The 27,891-nt window shown below is 40.4% G+C and overlaps 1 protein-coding gene across 1 annotated transcript; it reads right to left on the bottom strand.

Annotated features, from left to right (window-relative positions):
- On the bottom strand, nt 1-27,891 carry C8H6orf118 (chromosome 8 C6orf118 homolog). Its single transcript, XM_021693210.1, has 8 exons — nt 27,223-27,891; nt 26,270-26,392; nt 25,431-25,490; nt 15,630-15,754; nt 12,759-12,817; nt 8,353-8,534; nt 617-670; nt 1-66 (listed from the first exon to the last, which is right to left on the bottom strand). The coding sequence occupies exons 1-8, from the start codon at nt 27,889-27,891 to the stop codon at nt 1-3; spliced, it is 1,338 nt and encodes a 445-aa protein (XP_021548885.1).

Raw genomic sequence — 27,891 nt, 5'->3', positions numbered from 1 at the left:
TTACTGCTGCTCTTCCTCACTCATATTATTCTTCTCCATGGTCTGCTTCACCTGGTTTTCAATAACCTACCAAGAATCAAAATCCTTTGGTCATGTATAATGGCATGATACTGATCTTATATGATAATAAGATTGAGTCTAAATGGAATACTACTTCTAGAATCAGGTATAACATACTAATGTATACTGTATATAATACAGAGGCATATACATATCTAATTGAAACAGAATTACAATCTGTTAAGCAGCAAATTGTTAGTATGTATTTTGGAAGGGTATCCTGAAAGTCATTAGAGGAACCAGTTCATTATATCTCTTGTTACCAAATAAACTCATTACAACTCATTGTTACATGTGCAAGGGTTACAGAAATGGTCAATTCTGCTTGGCATATTCGACTTTAAAAAAGGATGTTTATTTTTTTCATTAATACATTAGCTTACACCTGTCCAGTTTTAAGCTAATGTCTGCATAGTGAGATATTCTCAGCATTACAGAAAGTTATCATTTAGAAAGATAATGCATATATTCTTATTTTACTTAGGACATGGTACAAGAAGCACACATCACTAAAGGAAATATTTCTATTGAAAAACATTGATTCACAAAAACTTACATGCATTTTCTTCTTTAAAATTCTATTTGCTGTTTCCAATTTTATAGCTTCAGTCTGAAGAAGAAATGGTTTTTAAAGTAAGATACTTGGTTAAGAATATTTGTTAAATGCTTTTCCCCATTTATGGAACAAAAAGAATTATGTAAATGATGCTATTCTGATTTCAAAAGTACCCAATAGCACACCATTTCAAAACACGAATAAACACAGCATGACTTGAAGGACATGTGGTAAAGATAGAAAGATCCTAGCCTTCTAGGTCAAAAACTAGAGGAGATAAGGGTTGATATTAGAAAAACCTAGAGAGAGGGCAGAAAAAATGGTGGAGGAGTAGGGGTCCCTATTCCAACCAGTCCCTGGAATTGAGCTGGATATCTACCAGACCACTCTGAACACCCATGAAATCAGCCTGAGATGTAAGAAGAAAGATCTGGATCTCTACAAACAGAATATCTCATGTGGTTTATTTTGAGGTACAAAGTGGGGAGCCGTGATTCCATGGGCAGATATCAGAGGATAAATGGAAGGGGGAGGGAGCTGAGCTGTCGGGATCCTACACCGCCAGTGAGCGACAGCCTCCCACACTAGGGACTGGGCACAGACTCGCAGACTGGTAGCGATGGGGAAAGGACTTTAGGGCAGCCCCCTGGATGGAAACCCGGAGTGGGGCCATGTGTGTGAACTGGGGGTGGCTGGTGGTTTTAGAAGCACAAAGGGCAGAGGCGAGCCCTGACCTGGAGGCGAGGACTGGGAGCGCTGCGGAGGGGCGCACAACCCAGGACGCTGCAGTTCATAGCAGCACAGACAGAAACGGAGAATAGTGTGGACTGGAGAGCTCACTGAAGAACAGACTGCAATCTCTGCTCTGAGGCAGAGGGTTGAAAATGGTCTCTTCTACTCTGACTCTCAGAAGAGACATGGAGAGCCGCCAGGGAAAGCCACCAGAGAACAAAAGCCCCCAAAGCCGATTTTCACTGAGCCCATCCCCCGCCGCAGGGGGCAGGGCAACTCTGCCCAAACAGGATTGCCTGAGTAACGGCGCAGCAGGCCCCTCCCCCAGAAGATAGGCTAGGAAAACAAGAGGCCAGCAACCCTAAGGTCCCTATAAAACAGGTGCACCTTGCTTGGGCTGTGGTCAATAATTTGGACTCTATACATTCCCTCAACCATCCCTCAACAGAATGACTAGGAGGAGGAACTCCCAAAATAGGAAAGACTCAGAGATTATGACTTATGCTGCAGATTTACAAATGGATGCAGATATAACCAAGATGCCAGAGATGGCATTCAGGCTAGCAATTGTGAAGACAATGGCTAGAATGGAGAAATCAATTAATGGCAACATAGAGTCTCTAAGGGCAGAAATAAAAGGGGAATTGGCAGAACTTAAAAATGCTATCAATGAGAACCAATCCAATCTAGATAATCTAACAGCTAGGGTAACTGAGACAGAAGAGAGAATAAGTGATCTGGAACACAGTATAATAGATAAAAAGGGAAAAGAGGAGGCCAGGGAAAAACAACTCAGAATCCATGAAAATAGAATCAGAGAAATAAGTGACACCATGAGGCGTTCCAATGTCAGAATAATTGGAATCCCGGAGGGAGTGGAGAGAGAGAGAGGGCTAGAAGATGTATTTGAGCAAATCGTAGCTGAGAACTTCCCTAATCTGGGGAATGAAACAAACATTCGAGTCCTAGAGGCAGAGAGGACCCCTCCTGAGATCAAGGAAAACAGGCCAACGCCCCGGCATGTAATAGTAAAACTTGCAAATCTTAGAGCCAAGGAAACCATCTTAAGGGCAGTTAGGGGGAAGAGATTCCTTACGTACAGAGGAAGGAACATCAGAATAACGTCAGACCTATCCACAGAGACCTGGCAAGCCAGAAAGGCCTGGCAAGACATATTCAGGGTACTAAATGAGAAGAACACGCAGCCAAGAATACTTTATCCAGCAAGGCTGTCATTTAGAATGGATGGAGAGATGCAGAGCTTCCAAGACCAGCAGAATATGAAAGAATATGTGACCACTAAGCCGGCCCTGCAAGAAATATTAAGGGGGGTTCTATAAAAGGAGAAAGACCCCAAGAGTGATATACAACAGAAATTTACAGGGACAATCTATAAAAACAAGGTCTTCACAGGCAACATGATGACAATAAATTCATATCTTTCAAAAATCACTCTCAACGTGAATGGCCTAAATGCTCCCATAAAATGGCACAGGGTTGCAGATTGGATAAAAAGACAGGATCCATCCATATGCCGTCTACAAAAGACTCATTTTGAACCTAAAGATACATCCAGACTGAAAGTGAAGGGATGGAGATCCATCTTCCATGCCAACGGACCTCAAAAGAAAGCTGGGGTAGCAATTCTTATATCAGACAAATTAGATTTTAAACTAAAGACTGTAGTTAGAGACACAGAAGGACACTATATCATTCTTACAGGGTCTATCCAACAAGAAGATCTAACAATTGTAAATATCTATGCCCCCAACATGGGAGCAGCCATCTACATAAGCCAACTGTTAACCAAAATAAAGAGGCATATTGATAACAATAAGTTAATTGTAGGAGACCTCAATACTCCACTCTCAGCAATAGACACATCATCTAAGCAGAAAATCAACAAAGAAACAAGAGCTTTGAATGACACACTGGCCAGATGGACCTCATATACATACAGAACATTCCACCCTAAAACAACAGAATATTCATTCTTCTCAAGCGCACATGGAACTTTCTCCAGAATAGACCACATACTGGGTCACAAATCAGGTCTCAACCAATACCAAAAGATTGAGATTATTTCCTGCATATTCTCAGGCCATAATGCTTTAAAACTGAACTCAATCACAAGAAAAAATTTGGAAAGGGCGCCTGGGTGGCTCAGTTGGTTAAGAGACTGCCTTCGGCTCGGGTCATGATCCTGGAGTCCCGGGATCGAGTCCCGCATCGGGCTCCCTGCTCGGCAGGGAGTCTGCTTCTCCCTCGGACCCTCCCCCCTCTCATGTGCTCTCTTTCTCATTCTCTCTGTCTCAAATAAATAAATAAAATCTTAAAAAAAAAAAAAGAAAAGAAAAAAAGAAAAAATTTGGAAGAAATTCAAACACTTGGAAGCTAAAGACCACTCTGCTCAAGAATGTTTGGGTCAACCAGGAAATCAAAGAAGAACTTAAACAACTCATGGAAACCAATGAGAATGAAAACACATCAGTCCAAAACCTATGGAATACTGCAAAGGTGGTCCTAAGGGGGAAATACATAGCCATCCAAGCCTCACTCAAAAAAACAGAAAAATCCCGAATTCACCAACTAACTCTATACCTTAAAGAACTAGAGAAAAAGCAACAAACGATGCCTAAGCTACACATTAGAAGAGAAATAATAAGATTAGAGCAGAGATCAATGAATTAGAAACCAGAAACACAGTAGATCAGATCAATGAAACTGGAAGCTGGTTCTTTGAAAGAATTAATAAGATCAATAAACCACTGGCCAGACTTATCCAAAAGAAAAGAGAAAGGACCCAAATTAATAAAATTATGAATGAAAGGGGAGAGATCCTGACTAACACCAAGGAAACAGAAACAATTATTAGAAACTATTATCAACAACTATATGCCAATAAACTGAGCAATCTGGATGAAATGGAGGCCTTCCTGGAAACCTATAAACTCCCAAGACTAAAACAGAAAGAAATTGACAACCTGAATAGGCCAATAACCAGAAACGAGATTGAACCAGTGATCAAAAACCTCCCCCAAAACAAGAGTCCAAGGCCTGATGGATTCCCTGGGGAATTCTACCAAACATTCAAAGAAGAAATAATATCTATTCTCCTGAAGTTGTTTCAAAAAATAGAAACAGAAGGAAAGCTTCCAGACTCATTCTATGAGGCCAGCATTACCTTAATCCCCAAACCAGGCAAAGACCCCATCAAAAAGGAGAATTTCAGACCGATATCCCTAATGAATATGGATTCCAAAATCCTCAACAAAATCCTAGCTAATAGGATCCAACAATACATTAAAAGGATCATCCACCACGACCAAGTGGAATTTATCCCTGGGATGCAAGGGTGCTTCAACATTCACAAATCAATCAATGTGATAGAACACATTAGTAAGAGAGAGAAGAACCATATGGTCCTCTCAATTGATGCAGAAAAAGCATTTGACAAAATACAATATCCTTTCCTGATTAAAACTCTTCAGAGTATAGGGATAGAGGGAACATTCCTCAAGCTCATAAAATCCATCTATGAAAACCCACAGCGAATATCATCCTCAATGGGGAAAAGCTGAGAGCCTTTTCCTTAAGACCAGGAACACGTCAAGGATGCCCACTCTCGCCACTATTGTTCAGCATAGTACTAGAAGTCCTAGCAACAGCAATCAGACAACAAAAAGAAATAAAAAGTATTCAAATCGGCAAAGAAGAAGTCAAACTCTCTCTTTTCACAGATGACATGATACTTTATGTGGAAAACCCAAAAGACTCCACCCCCAAATTACTAGAACTCATACAGCAATTCAGTAATGTGGCAGGATACAAAATCAATACACAGAATTCAGTTGCTTTCTTAAACACTAACAATGCAACTGTAGAAAGAGAAATTAGAGAAACAATTCCATTTACAATAGCACCAAAAACCATAAGATACCTCAGAATAAACCTAACCAAAGAGATAAAGGATCTATACTCTAGGAACTATAGAACACTCATGAAAGAAACTGAAGAAGACACAAAAAGATGGAAAAACATTCCGTGCTCATGGATTGGAAGAATAAACATTGTTAAAATGTCTATGCTACCCAGAGCAATCTATATCTTCAATGCCATCCCGATCAAAATTCCAATGACGTTTTCAAAGTGCTGGAACAAACAATCCTAAAGTTTGTATGGAATCAGAAAAGACCCTGAATCAAGCCAAGGAAATGTTGAAAAAGAAAAACAAAGTTGGGGGCATCACGTTGCCTGATTTCAAGCTGTATTACAAACCTGTGATCACCAAGACAGCACGGTACTGGCACAAAAACAGACATACAGACCAATGGAACAGAATAGAGAACCCAGATATGGACCCTCAACTCTATGGTCAAATAATCTTTGACAAAGCAGGAAAAAATATGCAATGGAAAAAAGTCTCTTCAATAAATGGTGCTGGGAAAACTGGACAGCCACATGCAGAAGAATGAAACTCGACCATTCTCTAATACCATACACAAAGATAAACTCAAAATGGATGAGAGACCTCAAAGTGAGACAGGAATCCATCAAAATCCTAGAGGAGAACATAAGCAGTAATCTCTTTGACATCGGCCACAGCAACTTCTTTCAAGATACATCTCCAAAGGCTAGCGAAACAAAAGCAAAAATAACTTGGGACTTCATCAAGATAAAAAGGTTCTGCATAGCAAAGGAAACAGTCAACAAAACAAAGAGGCAACCCACAGAATGGGAGAAGATATTTGCAAATGACACTACAGATAAAGGGCTGGTATCCAAAATTTATAAAGAACTTCTCAAACTCAACACCCAAAAAACAAATAATCAAGTCAAAAAGTGGGCAGAAGAGATGAACAGACACTTCTCTGAAGAAGACATACAAATGGCTAATAGACACATGAAAAAATGTTCATCGTCATTAGCCATCAGGGAAATCCAAATCAAAACCACACTGAGATACCACCTTACACCAGTTAGAATGGCAAAAATGGACAGGGAAAGAAACAACAAATGTTGGAGAGGTTGTGGAGAAAGGGGAACCCTCTTACACTGTTGGTGGGAATGCAAGTTGGTACAGCCACTTTGGAAAACAGTGTGGAGGTTCCTCAAAAATTTAAAAATAGAGCTACCTTATGACCCAGCAATTGCACTACTGGGTATTTACCCCAAAGACACAGATGTAGTGAAAAGAAGGGCCATATGCACCCCAGTGTTCATAGCAGCAATGTCCGCAGTAGCCAAACTGTGGAAAGAGCTGAGATGCCCTTCAACAGATGAATGGATAAAGATGTGGTCCATATATACAATGGGATATTACTCAGCCATCAGAAAGGATGAATACCCAACTTTTACATCAACATGGATGGGACTGGAGGAGATTATGCTAAGTGAAATAAGTCAAGCAGAGAAAGTCAATTAGCATATGGTTTCACTTATTTGTGGAACATAAGGAATAGCATGGAGGACATTAGGAGAAGGAAGGGAAAAATGAAGGGGGGGGAAATCAGAGGGAGAGATGAACCATGAAAGACTATGTACTCTGAGAAACAAACTGAGGTTTTTAGAGGGGAGGGGAGTAGGAGGATGGGTAGCCCAGTGATGGGTATTAAGGAGGGCACGTACTGCATGGAGCACTGGGTATTAAATGAAAACAATGAATTGTGGATCACCACATCAAAAACTAATGATGTATTGTATGGTGACTAACATAACATAATAAAATTTAAAAAAAAAAAAGAAAAGCCTAGAGAATTTTAGGGAAATTCTAGAGCAGTTCCTCAATTTTCATAATTGATAACAGAATTTGTTAAGGTGGCTGGATACAATATAAAATACAAATTTGGGGGGCACCTAGGTGGCTCAGTCAATTAAGTGTCCGTCTCTTGATTTTGGTTCAGGTCATGATATCACAGTCATGGGATGGAGCCCCACGTCAGGCCCCCTGCTCAGCATGGAGTCTGCTTCTCCCTCTCCCTCTGCCACTCACCCCTGCTTGTACACTCTCACTCTCTCTCTCTCGTGCTCTCTTTCAAATAAATAAATAAAATCTTAAAATTTTAAGTTAATAAATAAGAACAGACTGTAAACAAAAAACACAGAAGGAAATCTTACATAATATTTTAAAAGAGAGAGAGAAGTCAAAACAAGCTTATACCTCCACCACCTTCCTGTACACTGTATACTTCTGCTTTAAAAAAAAAAAAAGATTTAAAAAAGATAGTGCTGGGAAAATACATGTAACTATATAACCATGAGAAAAAGAATAATCACACATCACTTACAAACTCTGTAACTAAATGGTAACACTGAGTCAGATTCTACACAAATAAAAAATTATGTTACAATATATAAAAAGTAGGGCAGCATAACATTTCAAAACATGGATTACAATCTATATTATACTGTTCATCAAAAAATTGGTTAGTAATAATTGTTAAAGACTACTTTTAATGTAGCAAACTCTCCTTTCAATGGTAGTAACTAATTTCTATCTTCTAACATAATTGTACAACTCACTGAAAATCTAACTATGGAGTTTCAATGTGACACAATGAAAATAATAAGGTCTTTGGAGCCCCAAAAGAATTAAGCTTGAATCCTGTAAACTATGTCATATAGGTCAGGTTACTTAAATCCTCTGAGCTTCAGTTCAAGCTAATTAGTACATATTGGATACTAAACGTTGGCTGTCATTACTTTTATGACAAGCATTTTCTATACAAAATTGTTAAACTGTAAGAGACATCAACTGACCTGAAAGAGATCCAATTTGAACCTTAACAGAACTCTACAGGATTTTTATCACCTTTATTTTTGTTGTTTTAGCTAGATCTCTTAATTATTCTAACCATTTGCCACAAATGTTTTATAATGAAAATATATTTGGACCAATTTTTCCATTATTGTTTACCCATTTGCAAAATGAAATTGCTTCATGTGTTTGCCAACATCTTCAAGCAAAAGAACAATGTAAACATTCAAATAAATAAATTACATACCTCTATGCTTTTAATCCTATTTTCAGTGATATGCAAAATTCCAGTATGAATCAAAGTTGTTTTAATTTCTCTTTCAAGAGCTTGAATTTCATCCCATTTATTAAGTATTTCACACCTCTTCTTTTCAACCTTCTCAATAAGAGTAAGGTGATCTTCATTCATTACATCTTTCTTAGATAATTCTGCAAATATTTTTAAAAGCAAAGTATTACTGTTAAATATGTCATCTCTTATTAATAGTATTATGCATTACTAACTGTATTATGTATGTTATATATAGCTATAAAATATAATGTAACTCAAGCTCCAAGCACATCAATAAAAATTATCTGATCCAAGAATTGGAATATTCTTCCCCTAATTTACCGAGTGCCCAATTTGAGCACCTAACATAGTGTGGGGAAGGTGCAAGGATGACTTTGCAAGAGAAGTGTGATGAACTTGAGACCCAAAGGATGAAAAGGAGTTAGACAAGAGAAAGGGGGTAAAGAAGGGGCAGAAGAGCAGAACTTGGCACATTTTGGTAAAAAGAAAGTTATATGGTAGGGTGGGAACATTGAGGGCCAGGGAGTGACATCAATGAATACTAGAAAGGAAGCAGGGGGGAGAACTGAAAAGGTCTTATAACATATGTTAGGAAATCAGTCAATGCTGTTGAAGGCTTTTAAGCTGGGATCAACACACACAATGGTCACTCTGTCTGCAGTACCAAAAGTGGATGAGAAAGGGCGAAGCCGGAACAGGATGACCAGTCAGAAAGCTACTACACTCATTCAAACAAGATCAGATCAAGATAGTACCTGTGGCATAAAAAGAAGTGAAGAGATACAAAAATGATTTAGGGAATGGAAACAAGGAGGGCTTGGTAACTGACTGGATCTGGATGGAGAGGACAGGTAGGTATCAAAATAATCCCTAGGTTTCAGCTTTGCTACAGCTAGGAACAGATGCAGTAGGAAGGAAGGGAGTTCAATGCAGCAGAGAGGTAAGACAGCTGGGTTCGAATCCCACCTGGGCCACTAACTACAAGCTGTGTTAAAGTGATTGATAGGGCGGAGAGGGAATGATTTCTTCTGCAGGCTTTCTGACTTGACTTCCATGTGTTTGGTGATGCCATTCATTGAAACAGAGAGTTTAATTTTGGGCGTGTTGAGCTGAGGCACCTATGGGATACTCAAGTGGTCTTATCCAGTAGGCAATTGGATATAGGGATCTCAAGCCTAAAAAAGACATTTGAGCAGGAAAGAGATTTGGAATTAAATATGTGTGCACTGAACCAAAGACATGCTGGGCTCCAACAAACATCATTATTTAAGGATTCAGAAAGGAGACGGAGATATTGAGAGTAACTCACTGCTGAAGGAACTTGATCATCAAACAGCACAGGTAGGTTCTGACTACAGTGGTAATTTTTTGAGAAAGAAAAACTAATCCTTTTTGATAGGAAAGAAAGCAACTCAAAAGAGTGATAATACTTACCCGTCCATAGTAAACAACACAGAAACAATTGCCATCATTCAAACTTGCCAAATTTGGAAGAAGGGAAAACTTTGAAGATGAGTTTTGAAATTTGGGGGAACTAGCTAAGTAGATACACAGTGAACTAGCCAAGGAGGCAGAAGCCAGAGTTAAGCTTCTGCACAAACAGGAACTATGATCTGAAGTCTGATCCCCACCTTAACCTAAGCTGAAGGTTTTAACCTACAACAATTAACTGGGGGCACAGAAGCCAAAAGGAGTATAAGGACACTCCAATGACCCCACTGTTGTTACCCCTTTTCTACCTAAAGGAAGACTGAGGGGCACCTGGATGGCTCAGTCAGTTAAGTGTCTGCCTTTGGCTCAGGTCATGATCCCAGGGTCCTAGGATTGAGCCCCATATCGGGCTCCCTGCTCAGTGGGGAGTCTGCTTCTCCTTCTCCCTCTCCTCCCACTCATGCTAACACTCTCTCTCTCTCAAATAAATAAATAAATAAATAAAATCTTTAAAAAAGAGAGAGAGAGAAAGATTGAGGTACCAAAAGGTGGAAATCCCACAGTAAAGACATACATTTGGAGGAGAGGCTCCTGAACGAGAAAGCTTTAGGAAAAGAATAGAGGATGAACACAAGCCATCAGATTTCTTCAGTAGCACAGGAAAAGTGTCAGAAACAGCTAGAATCAACTACTAAGAAATGTTTACTACAGTTCTAGAAATTAGTAATGTCCTCTTATTTATTATCTTATAAATCCTGATGTTTTATCCTGTTAGCAGTTAGCAATGAAGCCCTTAAATCTAAAAGAAAAGTGGGACAAATACCATATGATTCCACTCATAAATGGAATCTTAAAAAAAAAAAAAGAACAAACAAAAAGCAGAATCAGACCTATAACTACAGAGAACAAAGTGATGGTTGCCAGAGGGAAGGGGGTGGAGGGATGGGGCAAAATAAGTGAATGCGAGAGGAAGACTCAGGCCTCCAGTTACAGAATGAGTAGGTCACAGGAATAAAGAGCAGAGCATAAGGAATACGGTCAATGATACTGTAACAGCGATTTACTGGGACAGGTGGTAGCTACACTTGTGGTGAGCATCACATAAAGCATCAAATGTGTCAAATCAACACGTTGTACACCTGAAATTAATGTAACATTGTGTGTCAATTATACTCAAATTAAAAAAATAGAAAAGGAAAAAAATGGTTGGCCTGTCTTAGGATACAGCAAGGAAACAGTGAGCTTGAGTCCCATGCATGACTTTTCTATAAGAGGAACCCAAGAATACGCAATGTGGGTGCAGGAGAAAGATGGACCCAACCTCTCTGTAAGTCCTGGCACGTGATCAGAAGACAAGCACTGGGCTAGCCTAGGACAAAAAAGAGGCCGGGACTCAGGCCACAAGAAACCCTTGGAACATGGCCAGCAGGTAAATCACACAGGTGTTGCTCACAGAGAGGAAATAATGGCAGAAGGAAGCAAAAGACCCCAGTAAGAACCTTTGAGGCCAAGTTCTGCTGAGAACTTAAAACAGGTTAGATCTGTGAGTATATCCTAAAAGCTGCTGAGGGGCGGGGGGCGGCGGGGAGTGATTCCAGTATGAGTTAGTATTTAACAAACTTGTAGGAAAAATGGCATTTGGCTGAATCATTGCATTAACAGTATGGAACTTATTTTGGTTACTTAATCATATTCTAAATTGTGTATCTAATTTTAAAATAATTTTAGTATTGGGCGCCTGGGTGGCTCAGTTGGTTAAGTGACTGCCTTCAGCTCAGGTCATGATCCTGGAGTCCAGGGATCGAGTCCCGCATCGGGCTCCCTGCTCAGCAGGGGGTCCGCTTCTCCGTCTGACCCTCTTCCTTCTGGTGCTCTCTGTCTCTCATTCTCTCTCTCAAATAAATAAATAAAATCTTTAAAATAATAATAATAATAATTTTAGTATTTATTTAATGCATAAGTATTCATAAATGTAATCAGATTCCCATAAACTGTGTATTCTTCCTCACAACAGCCATGAGGAGGAGGAGGAATGGGCAAGGCCACTCCCCTGGCCCAGGCGTCCTGCTCCTACTCCCCTGGGCCAGGCGCCCTGCTCCTACTTCCTGTGGATTCTTACATTTAATCCTCACAGCACACCTAAGAGGGAAGTACCATCATTATCCCCACTTAACACGCAGGCAGCTGAGACTAACAGAGTTGAAATAACAAAGCTGGTAGTCTGGGTGAACCACCAGCCCCGTGGCCTGCAAGGGAGACTGGTCCAGCCCTGGCAGCCCTCTACCACCTGCACACCATGGGAGTGAGGCTGAACCCGACAGAGAACGTGTCTGTAAGACAGAGGACATCACAAACTCAGAGAGCCTGGGAAACGTGTTGTTTGTAAACGCTGACTTCTTCAAGCTGGGAAAAGAGATGCAAAGGTTCTGGAATCCAGAATAGACTGTCTTCATTGCTGTTACCCTGGAAACCACAAGAGGCTACAGCTAAAACTTGACATAATTCTTTCTACATGAGGTCTTGACTTAATTCACTATTCTGCTAAAAACCACAAAGATCTTAGAGAAGAATGACGTGGTATACATGTTGTATCTGGTTCCAGAGAAACTAAAAAACCAAAGGTGCCCAAAGCAACAGAAACTGGAGTAATAATCTCCACCCTGACAGGATCTATTAAAGAGATGAACTGTTTCCCACACCTTTAAAGTATTTCATTTAAACCACTTCTGATTAAATGAAAACTTGCTGTATTTCTAAAGAACTTGATGGAAAAAATATAAATGAATACAATTTAATAAGCTATCTGGAAAAAAAGAACCCTTTCAAACAAATAATAGCAGGAGGCCATAAATCATAGATTATCATAGACGAGGACATGAAGATTCTTCACCCAGAGGTCAGAAGAACAACATCATCATACAATTACTCGCCTGACTTTTCCTTAGCAGATTGCAGCAATGTGTTTTCCATCTCTAGTTCACTTCTGAGTCTACAGGTTTGGTAAAAAACAGCAAAATATCAGAACTCCATTCATACCTTTCTTCTTTTGTCTATTTTATGCCACAAGTCTTTCTTTAAAATTGAGAAATAAAAAGTCATCTCAGTTTCTATCAAAAAAGGTAATTTGAAACTCTATATAAAACGAAAGCCTAAGTCAGTCAAATTAAATAAACAAAAGAATACTTTCTTACCAAGATTGCATAAACCACTAGTTGAAGAACCTGGTTAATATAAAGTAAATTATTTCCTGTAGTGTTATGAACATTATTTTGTTACTTTAAATTCTACAAAGCAGGGAGACAAAGAAATCAGCATTTACACTCCGGCATGAACAACAGATGAGGGGCAGTGGAGGCAGGTCCCTGCAGCTAGAATGCACACTGCATGTTCCCTGGGCCTCATGATTTCCTCCCACAGACACAATTCACAAATCCCACTATGTTTGTACTAAAAATAAAATACAAGACATTTTAAAAGGAAATGAAGACATCTGTAATCTCTTTGTATCCTCTCCCTGGTTTAAAAAAAAAACAAATTAAATCAACTGTCTTATTTCTAATACATGGGGGTTGGGGAGGAGTCTAATATGTATGGTGTGTGTTGACTTGTACAGAATATGGGGAGGAGTCTAATATGTTTGGGTGTGTTGGCTTGTACAGAATCCTATGATTTGGTTAAAAACATCAGTGCCACAAATGAGTCAATGCTGCCTGTCTACAGGGGCCTAATGGTTAAGTAGCTTCACATACATTAGCTCATTTTATCAGAGATGAAAAGAAACAGAGAAGTATTATGACCACCAATTTTAAGAAACTGAGATTAAATGAATTAATAATAATGGTAACAGCCTTATCAGTATGCAGAGTCAGGGCATTTAGTTTCCAGAAATGTTAAATGTGTTATAGTTTTAAATATTATGTTCTATTCCATTGCTTTTTCTTCTTCTTCTGAGACTTTAATTATATGTAAATTGGATCTTCTTTGCCTGTCTTCCACTTCAACCAGTTTTTCTCTGTCTTTTTATTTCTTTTGTTATCTCATCTTCATTGTCTGGCTTGTTTTTTGTTTTTCCCTAATGCTCCTTATTGTGTCCACTCAAAATATCCCTCCTTGGGTGTGTCATAATTTCGTCTGGATCTATGACATAATTTTGACTTTTTCAACTATCTTTCCTGAGTGGTCAAATCTTGCTTCACATCTTCCTTTTTATTGCTGTTGATTGCTGTGCTTTCTTAGTGTTTACATTTCTAACTCAAGGTCATTTTCATAGCTAGAAATGCTCTTTTGAGAATATTTAAGTTTGGAATGCTGTGGTACAGTTTTCTTCAACTTTTTGTTGTTGTTGGATGGCAGGGATTTTCATCAGCCAAATTGTTTGGGTCCTCATTTTATCAAGAGAGATAGTTGCTTGTGCAGACAGAGATCATTTGCACCTCTGCATTTTTGTAGGTAGGGATAACAGTTTGGGTAGTGTGTGAGGTTCCTAATTCAAGAGGACACATTTTTGTCAGAATAGCAAAGTATGCTTTTGTTGTTGTTTTAGGGTGTTTTATTTTGATTTTTTACTGGATAACTTTTTTTTTTTTTGGAGGAAGGAAAGAACAATAGTGAAAGGGTCATGTGCCCTTCAATTTTCTTCTTTTATGGGATTCTAAACTCCCCTCCCTTGCTTCTTTTTCTCTTCAATGCACAGTTCTAAAAGATGCTGATCGCTTCTTTTAAAGCTCTTCCCACCATATCATTATCACTTCAGCACTGGTTCCTTGCTTCCATGCTCACTTCAAAGTCCTTTCCTTCTAAGTCAGGGCTCTGATAGACAGACCAGTAAACTCTGTGGCATTATTTAGGAAAACTACTCTCTTTTCCTCCCTCCCTCCCCTGTCCCCCTTCCACCCTTCCTTCCTTTCTCTCGCTCCCTGTTCCCTCCCTCCCCTTCCACATCTCCTTCCCCTTCTCCCCCACTCCTCCTCTCTCCCTCCCTCCCTCTCACGACCTCCCCCCTTCCCTCTCTCTCTCCTTCCCTCCTCTCTCTCTTTCCCTTCCCCACTCTTCCTTTCTCTCTCTTCCCCTCCCTCCCTTCTCTCTCTCTCTCTCTCTCTCTGGAACTGGTTTTAGAACATGATAGGCCTTCTACCAGCTCCATTCTTCTCTCTTCCCCCACTGCCCTTGCTCTCACCAAGGTTTGAAGAAAGAAAGCTGATAATGATTCACTGGCATTTGATGTGTATTTTTCTAATTTCAAGTATTTTGAAGTTTGAATGCTTTTTGTCCTCTACTTATACTGAAGACATGGTTTTGTTTTTTGGGGTTTTTTTTCTTGTTTTGTTTTCTTGATAATATTTTGGGTGTGTTGGCTTTGCTTCAGTCTTCTTTAAATCCTCTATAAAACATATGCCCTATCCAATTGTGATTTCATCTGAAAGACTACACAGAAAAGTGAAAAGATTTTTTTTAAGTTAAAAACATAAAAACAAGATCATTCATGAAAGGTGTCTTGACTTTGCAGCAGTGTCACCTATCAGTAGGTCCCCAGGGGACCACTAAAGAAGATGAGATGCTTTCAGAAATCATCCCAAACCACCCTCCCCCCCCCGCCATACAAACACCAGATTTGGCTGAATTTCCCAGTCACAGATGTGATGGCTTATGAAAGAGGCCAAATGGCAGGGTATTAGTAAAGGCAGCATGCCTCCCCCATTAGTGCAGAAAAAAATGTAAATATATATGCTTGTCACATGGTTTTAAAATATTGTAAAATAGTATAATCCCAACATAAATAAAATCAGACTGTTAACCCTCACTTGTCATTATGCTCCAGGGCTGCTTTGGTGGCCATCACCATCACCCTCAGCTCCTCCTTGGCCTGGTTGACATCTGCAGTCTTCACTGATCTCTTCTCCAGTCCCTTGGCATTAGCCAGCAGAGTCTAGGAAGGACAAGGTCATAATGGGTAAGACAGACACAGGATGGGTGAACATTTTCCTTTTTTGTTATTACAGTGTATTCAAGATATCCTGAGTCAAAATAGAAATTCTAGGTAAAATAGGTAAATAGGATGAAAGGGGGGAGAAAATATTGGAGAAGGAATAACTAGTCATGCAAAGATCTGGGTAAAATATTGTTTTTAAAATTTTACGGTTTTATTTTCTTAAGAAAGTTAAAAAGTGGCAGGGGTTCACTGTGGGTTTGTGTGGGGAAAAGAAATGTTGAATAAAGTGCTCCAAGTATATTATCATGAGCACAAGAATTATTTCTGAATTGGTGAGAAACTATTTAATTTGATTATTCTACATGGATATAAAGCAATGCTGAACTCAAATGTGGAGACACAGAGTCTCTGCTTCATTAGGTGAAAGGCTGCCACATTTCCAGAAACAGAAAGAAGGATAGGATGCCCTGTTGGCCAGGGAAATTTTCATGCTGATATTTGATTGGGATAAAGGCATGTATGTTCCTTTTGGACTCAACCTCAAAAACTAAGGAATAGGGTAGATCCCCAACTGGAGGTTTGTTTATTCCTGTCAAACAAAAGCTTATTTTTCTGCAGCACGAAAAGCTCAAAACAAGGAAAACTTTGCACACATGCAAGTTTGAATTAAGGAGTAAATCAGATATGGAGAAGATGGCAATGGAGTAGGAGGACACCAGGCTCACTTTGTCCCTCAAATACAACTAGCTAACTATCAAATCCCTAACTACCCCCCAGAAATCGACCTGAAGACTGGCAGAACAAACTCCACAACTAAAGGCAGACAAGAGCCCACAATGAAGAAGGTAGGAAGTGTGGAGACATGGTTTGGGAGAGAAACGGATGATGGCCAATGTGGTGCGGAGAGAGCTGCAGTCGCAAAGAAGGGTGAGAGACAGACTAGCACAGAGGGAAGCCCACATGGGGAACACGAAAACAAGAAAACAAGAGGGGCTGAATTTCATGAGTTCTTGCAACTAGTGGGGCTTAAAGCCTAGAGATTTAAAGGTCAGTGTGCCTGGCTCAGGGAGAGCCCCGAGGGCATTGGGGCTACTCCAGGAGAGAAGGTAGGGCAAGCAGCCTGCAGACATACAGCATGAAAACAACAATCTGAAGAGCACCTGGCGCACATAGTGGGGAAGTTATTTGCTCGTCTTGGAGTATGTCCCAGAGAGGAAGGGTTCACAGAGAGACCCCTTTGGGAACAAAGGAACTGGCAGGTACCATTTCCTTTGCCAACCCTCAGCACAAGCACAGGACCACCTGCAGGAACCAGTGCCACTTGGACACTGTCTACCTAACATGCTTACACCAAGCCATGCCCCAACCCCCCATGCTTCAGTGGGACCTACTCTCCCAACCACGTCTGCCTCGGTCCCAGCACAGTGGGTCCCCTACCCCAGAAGCGTGGCCCAAACCCCTGCCAACACCACATCTCCCAATCTGGGAGTTTTTCCGGGCATTGGTTCCAGCGGTGGTGGTGACTGGTCTCATTTCAAAAGTAGAACACACCTAGTTAAAGTTCACCACATTCAGGCAAGGGAACAAACACTGCCCACAACAGGCAAAGAGAGCCTCTGCAGACAACTGGCCTGAAGGATAAAGTGGCCAGGACAAAATAGCAGAGTGCATGCAGCACACATTGGAGACACTCTCTGAAGTGCCAGGCTCTGCAGAACAGGGGACACTATACTGCAAGGTGCTGCAGGACCTCTTCTTCATAAGGCCATTAACCTCAAGAACAGGAGACATAGCTGACCTTCTTAACACACAGAAACAGGCACAGCGACTTAGACAAAATGAGAAGACAGATGAATTTGTCCCAAATTGAAAGAACAGGACAAGGCCACAGCCAGAGATCTAAGTGAACCAGATAAAGTAACATGCCTGATGGAGTATTTAAAGTAATGATCATAAAGATACTCACTGGACTTGAGAAAAGAGTAGAAGACATAAGGGAAACCCTTAACACAGAGATAAGGAATAACATAGCAGAGATAAAGGGTTTAATGAACGAAATGAGAAACACACTCAATGGAATGAGCAGCAGGCTAGAAGAAGCAGAGGAATGAATTACTGACCTAGAAGACAGAGTGAGGGAAAGTAATCAAGCTGAACAAAAGAGAGTAAAAGGAATTATGCAAAACAAGAATACACTTGGGAACTCAGTGACTCCATCAAACATAATAACATTCATATTGTAGGGATCCCAGAAGAAAGAGAGCGAAAATGGGGTAGAAAAAAAAATTTTTTTTTAAGATTTTATTTATTTATTTGACAGAGAGAGACACAGTGAGAGAGGGAATACAAGCAATGGGAGTGGGAGAGGGAGAAGCAGGCTTCCCGCCGAGCAGGGAGCCCGATGCAGGGCTCGATCCCAGGACCTGGAATCATGACCTGAGCAGAAGGCAGACGCCCAACAACTGAGCCACCAGGCGCCCCTGGGGTAGAAAATTTATTTGAAGAAATAATAGCTGATAGGGAACTGAAAAGTTCCCTAATCTGGGGAAGGAAACAGATATCCAGATCCAGTAGGTACAGAGAAACGCCAACAAAATAAAAAAAAGCAGATCCATACCACAACATATTGTAATTAAAATGGGCAAAATGTCGTGATAAAGAAAAAAATTTTAAAGCAGCAAGACAAAAGTAGACAGTTACATATAGGGGGAACCCCAAAAGGCTATCAGCGGATTTTTCAGTAGAAATTTCGTGCCAGAAAGTGCTGAATGGGGAAAATGTGTAGCCAAGAATATTCTATCCAGCAACACTATTATTCAGAATAGAAGGAGAGATAAAGAGTTTCCCAGACAAACAAAAACTAAAGAAGTTCATGACCACTAAACCAGCCCTACAAGACATATTAAAGGGGACACTTTGAGTGGAAAGAAAAGACCAAAAGTGATAGTATGAAGGTAGGAAACACAAAAGCAGTAAAAATGAATATTTCTGTAAAAAGTCAGTCAAGGAATTCACAAAATAAAAGGATGTGAATTATGACACCATATACCTAAAATGTGGGGAGGAGAAGACTAAAGAACGTGTTCAAACTTAAACGATCATCAACTTAATATAGACTGCTATATGTAGATATTATATACAAACCTAATGGTAACCACAAATCGAAAATCAGTAATAGATATACAAAGAATAACAAAACCCAAATATATCACTAAGAAAACCAACAAACCATGAAAGAAGAAAGGATCAGAAAAAAACTTCAGAAACAAAGACAAAATAAGTAACGAAATGGCAATAAATACCTATCTATCAATAATTACTTTGAATGTAAGTGGACCAAATGCTCCAATCAAAAGACATAGGATGATAGAATGGATAAAAAACAAGACCCATCTATATGCTGCCTATAGGAGACTCATTTCAGACCTAAAGACACCTGCAGATTGAAAGTCAGGGGATGGAGGAACATTTATCATGCAAATGAGTGTCAAAATAAAGCTGAAATAGCAATACTACATCAGAATAAATAGATTTTAAAACAAAGAGTGGAACAAGAGACAAAGAAGGATAATACATAGTAACAAAGGGGACAATCCAATAAGGAGATATAACAATTTTAAATATTTATGTACCCAACATGGGAGCATGCAAATACATAAAACAGTTAATAAAAAACATAAAGGAACTAATTGATAGCAATACAATAACAGTAGGGGACTTTAACACCCCACTTACATCAATGGACAGATCATCCAATCAGACAATCAACAAGGAAACAATGGCATTGAATGACACATTGGTCCAGGTGGATTTAACAGATATATTTAGAACATTCTATCCTAAAACATAAGAATACACATTCTTCTCAGGTGTACATGGAACATTCTCCAGAATAGATCACATATTGGGCCACAAAACAAGTATCAACAATTCAAAGAGATCAAAGTCATACTATGCAGCTTTTCTGACCACACTGCTATGAAACTAGAAATCAACTACAAGAAAAAATCCGGAAAGACCACAAATACATGGAGGTTAAATAACATGCCACTAAACAATGAATAGGTTAACCAAGAAATCAAGGAAGAAATCCAAAAGTACATGGGAACAAATGAAAATGAAAACACACGATCCAAAACCTCTGGGATGCAGCAAAAGCTATTCTAAGAGGGAAGTTTATAGCAATACAGGCCTACCTCAAAAGGCAAAAAGAAATCTCAAATAAACAACCTAACCTTACACCTAAAGGAGCTAGAAAAAATAACAACAAACAAAACCAAAAACCAGTAGAAGGAAGGAAATAATAAAGATTAGAGCAGAAATAAATGCTATAGAAACTTAAAAAAAAAAAAGTAGAACAAATAAATGAAATCAGGAGCTGGTTCTTTGAAAAACAGCACAAGAAAAATTAATAAAATAAAATTACAGAGGATGCCTGGGTGGCTCAGTTGGTTAAGCCTCCAATTCTTTTTTTTTTTTAAGATTTTACCCATTTATTTGAGAAAGAGTGAGAGAGCAAGAGAGCGATTAAGAGAACAAGTGGGGGGTAGGGGAAGAGGGAGAAGCAGACTCCCCGAAGAGTAGGGAGCCTGACGTGGGATTCAATCCCAGGACCCTGGAATTATGACCTGAGCCAAACACACACGCTTAACCGACTGAGTCACCCAGGCGCCCTCTTTTTCTTCTTCGTTTTTTTCTTGTTTTTTTTTTTTAAAGCCTCCAACTCTTGATTTTGGCTCAGGTCATGATCTCAGGGGCGTAAAATTGAGCCCCACGTCAGGCTCTGTGCTCAGTGGGGAGTCTGTTCGAGATTATTGCTCTTCCTCTCTCTCTCAAAACAAATAAATAAATCTGAAATAAATAAATAAATAAATAAATAAATTTACAAATGAAAGAGGAGGAAGAACCACCAACATCACAGAAATACAAACAATTATAAGAGAATATTATGAAAAACTATATGCCAACAAATTGGACAAACTAAAAGAAATGGATAAATTCCTAGAAACATATAACCTACCAAAACTGAAGCAGGAAGAAATAGAAAATTTGAATAGACTAAGTACCAAAAAGGAGATTGAATCAGTAATCAAAAAACTCTCAACAAACAAAAGTTCATGATCGTTTGGCTTCACAGCTGAATTCTACCAAAATATTAAAGAATAGTATTATTTTCTCAAACTATTCCAAAACATGGAAGAGGAGGGAAAACTTCCAAATTCATTGTATGAGGCCAGCATTACCCTGATACCCAAAGCAGATAAAGACATCACCACCAAACAACAACAACAAAAAAGAACTACAGGCCAGTATCTTTGATGAACATAGATGTAAAAATACCCAAAATGAGGGGCGCCTGGGTGGCTCAGTCGGTTAAGCGTCTGCCTTCAGCTCAGGTCATGATCCCAGGGTCCTGGGATCGAGCCCTGCATCGGGCTCCTGCTCCATGGGAAGCCTGCTTCTCCCTCTTCTACACCCCCTGCTTGTGTTCCCTCTCTCGCTGTGTCTCTGTCAAATAAATAAATAAATCTTTAAAAAAAAATACTCAACATGATGCCTGGATGGCTCAGTTGGTTAAGCGTCTGCTTCAGCTTGGGTCATGATCCCAGAGTCCCAGGATCGAACCCCGCATCAGGCTCCCTGCTCAGCAGGGAGTCTGCTTCTCCCTCTGCCCCTCACTTGCCCGTGCTTGCTTGTGCTCTCTCTCTCTCTCAAATAAATAAAATCTTAAAAAAAAAAAACAAAAACTCAGCAGGGACACCTGGGTGACTCAGTTGGTTAAGCATCTGCCTTCAGCTCAGGTCATGATCCCAGGATCCTGAGATCAAGTCCCACATGGGACTCCTTGCTCAGCGGGGAGCCTGCTTCTTGCTCTGCTCCTCCCCCACCACCACTCATTCTCTCCCCTTCTCTTTGACAAGTAAATAAATAAAATCTTTAAAAAAAAAATCCTTGGGGCGCCTGGGTGGCTCAGTCATTAAGCGTCTGCCTTTGGCTCAGGTCATGATCCCAGGGTCCTGGGATCGATCCCCACATTGGGCTCCCTGCTCCACGGGAAGCCTGCTTCTCCCTCTCCCACTCCCCAGCTTGTGTTCCCTCTCTCACTATGTCTCTCTCTGTCAAATAAATAAATAAAACCTTTAAAAAAAAATCCTCAACAAAATGCTAACAAACCAAATCCAACAATACATTTAAAAAATCATTCACCACAATCAAGAGGGATTTATTCCCAGCATGCAAGAGTGGTTCAATATTTGCAAATCAGTCAATGTGATACATCACATCAATAAAAGAAAGGATAAAAACCATAAGATTATTTCATTAGATGCAGAAAAAGCATTTCACAAAGTATAACATTCATTCATGATAAAAGCCCTCAGGTAGGTTTATAGGGAACATACCTCAACATAATAAAGGCCACATATAAAAAAATATATACTGAACATCATACGCAATGGGGAAAAACTGAGAGCTTCCCCTCTAATGTCAGGAACAAGACAAGGATGTCCACTCTCACCACTTTTATTCAAAACAGTACTAGAATTCCTAGCCACAGCAATGAGACAACAAAAAAATAAAAGGCATCCAAACTGCAGATGTAAAACTCTCACTATTTGTAGATGCCATGCTACTATATATAGAAAACCTTAAAGATCACCAAAAAACTATTAGAACAGATAAAGGAATTCAATAAAGTTGCAAGATACAAAATCAATGTGCAGAAATCTGTTGCATTTCTATATACTAATAATGAAGCAGCAGAAAAAGAAATTAAGAAGATAATCCCATTTACAATTGCACCAAAAATAATAAGATACCTAGAATAAACCTAACCAAAGAGGTAAAACACCTGTACTCTGAAAACTAAAATATTGATGAAAGAAATTGAAGAGGACACAAAGAAATGGAAAGACATTCCATGCTCATGGATTAGAAGAAAAAATATTGTGGGGCGCCTGGGTGGCTCAGTTGTTAAGCGTCTGCCTTCGGCTCAGGTCATGATCCCAGGGTCCTGGGTTCGAGCCCCGCATCGGGCTCCCCGCTCGGCGGGAAGCCTGCTTCTCCCTCTCCCACTCCCCCTGCTTGTGTTTCCTCTCTCGCTGTGTCTCTCTCTGTCAAATAAATAAATAAAATCTTTTAAAAAAAAAAAAAGAAGAAAAAATATTGTTAAAATGTCTATACTACCCAAAGCAATCTACAGATTTAATGCAATCCCTACCAAAATACCAATAGCATTTTCCACAGAACTAGAATTTTTAAAATCCTAAAATTTATATGGAACTACAAAAAATCCAAATTGCCAAGTCAATCTTGAAAAAGAAAAGCAAAGCTGGAAGTATCACAATTCCAGACTTCAAGTTATATTACAGAGCTGTAGTAATCTAAACAGTCTGGTACTGGCACAAAAATAGACACATAGATCAATGGAACAAAATAGAAAGCCCAGAAACAAACCCACAATTATATGGTCAATTAATCTTTGACAAAGCAGGAAAGAATAGTCAATGGGAAAAGGATAGTCTCTTCAACAAATGGTGTTGGGAAAACTGGACAGCTACGTTGGAAAAAAGGAAACTGGACCACTTTCTTATACCATATACAAAAATAAATTCAAAATGGATTAAAGACCTAAATGTGAGACCTGAAGTCATAAAAGTCCTAGAAGAGAGCACAGGCAGTAAGGTCTCTGACATCGGCCCTAGCAACGTTTTTCTAGATGTTTCCTGAGGCAAGGGAAATAAAAGCAAAAATAAAATATTGGCACTATATCAAAATAAAGCTTCTGTACAGTGAAGGAAATAATCAACAAAAATAAAGACAACCTACGGAATGGGAGAAGATATTTGCAAATGACATATCCAACAAGCGGTTAGTATCCAAGATATATAAAGAACTTACAACTCAATACTCAAAAAAGCCAAATAATCCAATTAAAAATGGGCAGAAGGGGAGTGCCTGGGTGGGGCAGTCACTTAGGCATCTGACTCTTGGTTTCAGCTCAGGTCGTGATCTCAGGGTCATGGGATTGGGGCCCACATCGGGCTCCACGCTCAGCGTGGAGACTCCTTCAGAGTCTCTCTCTCTCTACCTCTCCTGCTCGTGCACTCTCTCTCTCTCTCTAAAATTAATAAATAAATAAATCTTTTATAAGAATGGCCAGAAGAAATGAATGACATTTCTCCAAAGAAGACATCCAGATGGCCAACAGACATGAAAAGATGCTCAACACTACTCACCATCAGGGAAATGCAAAATCAAAATTACAATGAGATATCACCTCACACCTATCAGAAGGGCTAAAATCAACAACACAAGAAACAAGATATTGGTGGGGTTGTGGAGAAAGGGGAATGCTGTTAAACTGTTGGTGGGAATGCCAACTGGTGTAGCCACTCTGGAAAACAGTACGGATATTCCTCAAAAAGTTAAAAAATAGAACTACCAGAACTACACCAGTCAGCCCAACGACCTCATCCTCACTTGATTGTATTTGCACAGACCCTATTTCCCAGTAAGGTCACACTCACAGCTTCCAAGTGGACATAATGTTTTGGAGGACACTATTCAGCCGAGCACAGGTGACTCATGGGGAAAATGCAGGGAAGATGTGGAATCCAGGCCACCGGGAGGCACCAGAGAGATGAGCATCACAAGCACACCCTACAATAGCTAAAGTTCGATAAAGGACAGCTTAAAAACAGTGTTGGAAACTCTATTTTGAGATATTTACGGGGTATTTTCTGAGTTTTATACAGTCATCACAAATTTTGTGGCTTAACACAAACTTGTCATCGCCATTCTGGAGGGCAGGAGTCTGGTTTGCTCTGCTGGGCCCTGCTAGGGTCTCCCTGGGCTGAAATCAGGGTGCCGGCTGGCTACGTTCCTTTCTCAAGGCTCTGGGACACAATTTCCTCCAGGATCACTCAGGCGGTTGGCAGGACCCACTTCCTTGCGGTTGTAGGACTGAGCTCCTGTTCTTGCTGGCTGTCAGCTCCTGGACGCCTCTCTCTAGTGTCTGTGCATGGACCCTCCACCCCAGAGCCCCCAACGGCCATGGAATCCTCCTCTCCCTCCAAATCTCTCCGACTCCCCTTCTGCCACTTCTCCCTTCTGAGCCCAGCCAGAGAAGGTTCTCTGCTGTGAGGGACCCATGGGATCAGATTGGGCCCACCCAGGTAATTCTGGATAATCTCCCTATTTTTAGGTCTGTAATCTGCCTGCTTTGGACACCTAAGTGTCAACGTCCAGCAAGAAGCTGGAAACAGGTATAATCTGGAACTCCCAGGAAATATCTGAGTGACATATACAGAGCTAGGGGTCATCAGTGTAAGGGTATGCAAATGTATCTCATAACCAGGGTGAGAGGGAGAAAAGAGAGGATCAATGCTGAGGAAAACAGTCAGGTGAGGACTGGGTTACAGAGGAATCAGCCAGAGAGATCACTGACAGTGGGTGGCCAGAGACATTGGCAAAACACAGGAAATGTGTATGCCCCCCCCACCCCACCGCTCTCTCTCACTGTGGGCAGGAGGTAAATTCTTTACCCACGGTGTCCTTCAGCTGTAGAGGCACAAATGGGGCTCCTTGGATTCAGAATGCTTTCTCCTACTCATGAAATATGAAGCAATGAAGAAATAGGCTTTATTTAGACACCTGGAGGACCAGCTGTTACCTTACACTGTGATGGGGGGTGGGACTGCAGAAGTATTGCCATGTAGAGTTCATATTCATCCTGTACAAAAAAAAAAAAAAATCCACTGAAAATGTGTTATATCACAAGGTAAGTTTCTTTGCAGGGATAAATAATATGGAAGTTAAGGATGTCGGTTTAGATCATTTCAAAAATTATAAAATGTTCCTTCAGTATAAAACCAATAATACATACAATAAAGTGTATAAAATCTCACCAGCTTTGAAGCACATTTGAGGGTTAACTGTTGATCACCTCAGAATAGCATCCTAAAATACCTTGACACACATACAACACATGATCTCCTGCCATACAGATGCTCTGTGGGTCCTGCTCACCTGCCAGGGATTACTCCCTAGGTCTGGGGATGTTCTCTGGAGAACAGGCCACTGTGTGGCTGCTCTTATTTAGGCCTTAGGCAATAGAAAAGATATGGAAGCAACCTCATTTCAACTCAGCTTTGATATCATGAAATCACAGCAAACTTATAATTCCATAGGAATGTATATGAAATAATTATGCATAATTATAAAAGTTTATATGTTACATATGTACAATTTAGAAAAGCCTATAAATAATTGGGAAGCTTTAGTGGGGGGAAAATGGGCTTAAGGAGTGAGCTAGCTGGTTGTTTATTCACATGGGCCCACTTGGATTTATGTGGCTATATGCACGTTACTTTGAGTCTGCAAGTGATTTTCGTCATCTGTAGAATGGAGGCCATGATACTTGGCAGAATTTCTGTGAGAAATGCGATCCCGTGTGCAAAACATCATGTGTGGCTCTCAGTGGTTATGTGGGAAATAAACATTTTTTATTACCTTAACTTCTTTCAAGATATCACCAAATATCAAAGAACTATTGCAAATATCTTCAAAGACTTCTCTGAAGACGTGCAGTCTGTTGAACTGCTGAGGGTCACACACGCACACTTTCTGGAGCTCCTGGTGGATAAAGAGAACCAGCCATTTTAAGATGTCTTCATTTTCCTTTCCAAATAGCTTCTCGGTAGAGGAATAAGAATTTCCATGGGGCTTTCTATCAGAGGGTCCATCTCCCACCACTCCAGAACTGGGTCTGGACAGAGCCAGGCAGCAAACCAAGGTGCATCTCATTCCCTCTGAGCAGTGCTAAGAAGGTCTGATTGCACTGTTTTCAAAGGCGTTGGTCTATGTTTTTTTTATTCACTCCATTACACCCTGTACTTGTCCACAATGTCCCCAGGGTCTTCCTCTTTCCATTAGCCCTCTCAGCCAAAACCCTCATCAGGTTTGGTTATTTCTCAGGTATGCTGCTATTTCTTCCATTCTGGCATTCTCACCCTTGCATCACATCTGCGGTCACTGTGCATGACTCACAGCCCCTGGGAGTTCACCAAAGCTCCTCCCATCATGCTAACCACCTTCCACAGACATGGGTGACCTACGTTACCTAACCGTCTACTCCCACCTCACTCTCCCCTCACATGCTTCCATAGTGAGTTAGGCAAACCTTTCGTCAGATATGTCTGCTATCCATGAACATTGTATGTACCACAGCTGCCAGGCAGCATCTGATGCTTTGCCTATGAAGTCACCTCCAACTGACCTGTTTCCAGACTTAGCCTTCCTTTACTTCTCCCTGTTATCATCTACATCATGTCAGAACTGGTAGGTACACTATTTTCTAGCTGGAAATGTAAAGGAGGTGCCTGAATGTGGGTCTCCACCCACAACATTTAGACACCTAGGACTACAGCAGTTTCCCTACAGCACTGCAAAATCACCCTCCTTACCTGTTCCAACTTCTTTTCATGGCATATTGCTGCCTTGATCCCAGTGAAATCGTGCTTCGTGAGATCTTGCTTTGCAAGAACTTCTTTTTGGAAACACAGGAACTTCTTATACTTGTCTGCCTTTGTTATGCCAGCTAAGTAGGAGCTGATGTACCGGTACTCATCCTTGGGTCGGGGAGACATCACACACTGACGGCTGGACTCCACTGTTCTGTACTTGAGAACCTTCATCTCTGGCAGTCTCAGCTCTTCTCTTCTCCGCAGTTCTGGAGAAGCCTCTCTTCCTGGAGCCTTCCCTGGAAAGAAGTCCTCTTCTGAAGTGTGGGAAATATGCTCCAGAGGGTTCAAATACCTGAACAGTGGTGTGGTCTGGGCATCTTTTGGACTCAGAGCTGTATTGATGGCAAAATAAGCCAAAGCATCTTTCATCTTTGCAATCTTCTTATCCGATGGCTTTTCTATTTTGAAGATTTTTTCCCCTTTTGGTCTATTGGCATTGGGCCAGTGATATAGGATTGTCTCAGGTGGCCTGTAGAGCTTATTGGAATTCAAGTGCCCAGAGGTGTAGAGATAGATGTCATCTCTGTGATCTTTCTGAAGTTTGTTCAGTAGTTTCGTTAGATTGCATAAAGTCCTATCACCTTGCACCTCACAGTGCTTCCACCTCAT

This window comes from Neomonachus schauinslandi, chromosome 8 (genome assembly GCF_002201575.2).
Source record: "Neomonachus schauinslandi chromosome 8, ASM220157v2, whole genome shotgun sequence".
Taxonomy (NCBI): Eukaryota; Metazoa; Chordata; class Mammalia; order Carnivora; family Phocidae; genus Neomonachus; species Neomonachus schauinslandi.
This window is presented reverse-complemented; position numbering and strand designations above follow the sequence as displayed.

Coding starts and splice junctions, on each gene's coding strand:
- C8H6orf118 (XM_021693210.1), bottom strand. CDS start 27,891: ATGAGGTGGAAGCACTGTGAGGTGCAAGGTGATAGGACTTTATGCAAT. Junction 25,491..26,269: donor ATATCTTGAAAGAAGTTAAG/GTAATAAAAAAT, acceptor TTTTTTGTACAG/GATGAATATGAACTCTACAT. Junction 12,818..15,629: donor GCCCTGGAGCATAATGACAA/GTGAGGGTTAAC, acceptor CCAAACCTGTAG/ACTCAGAAGTGAACTAGAGA.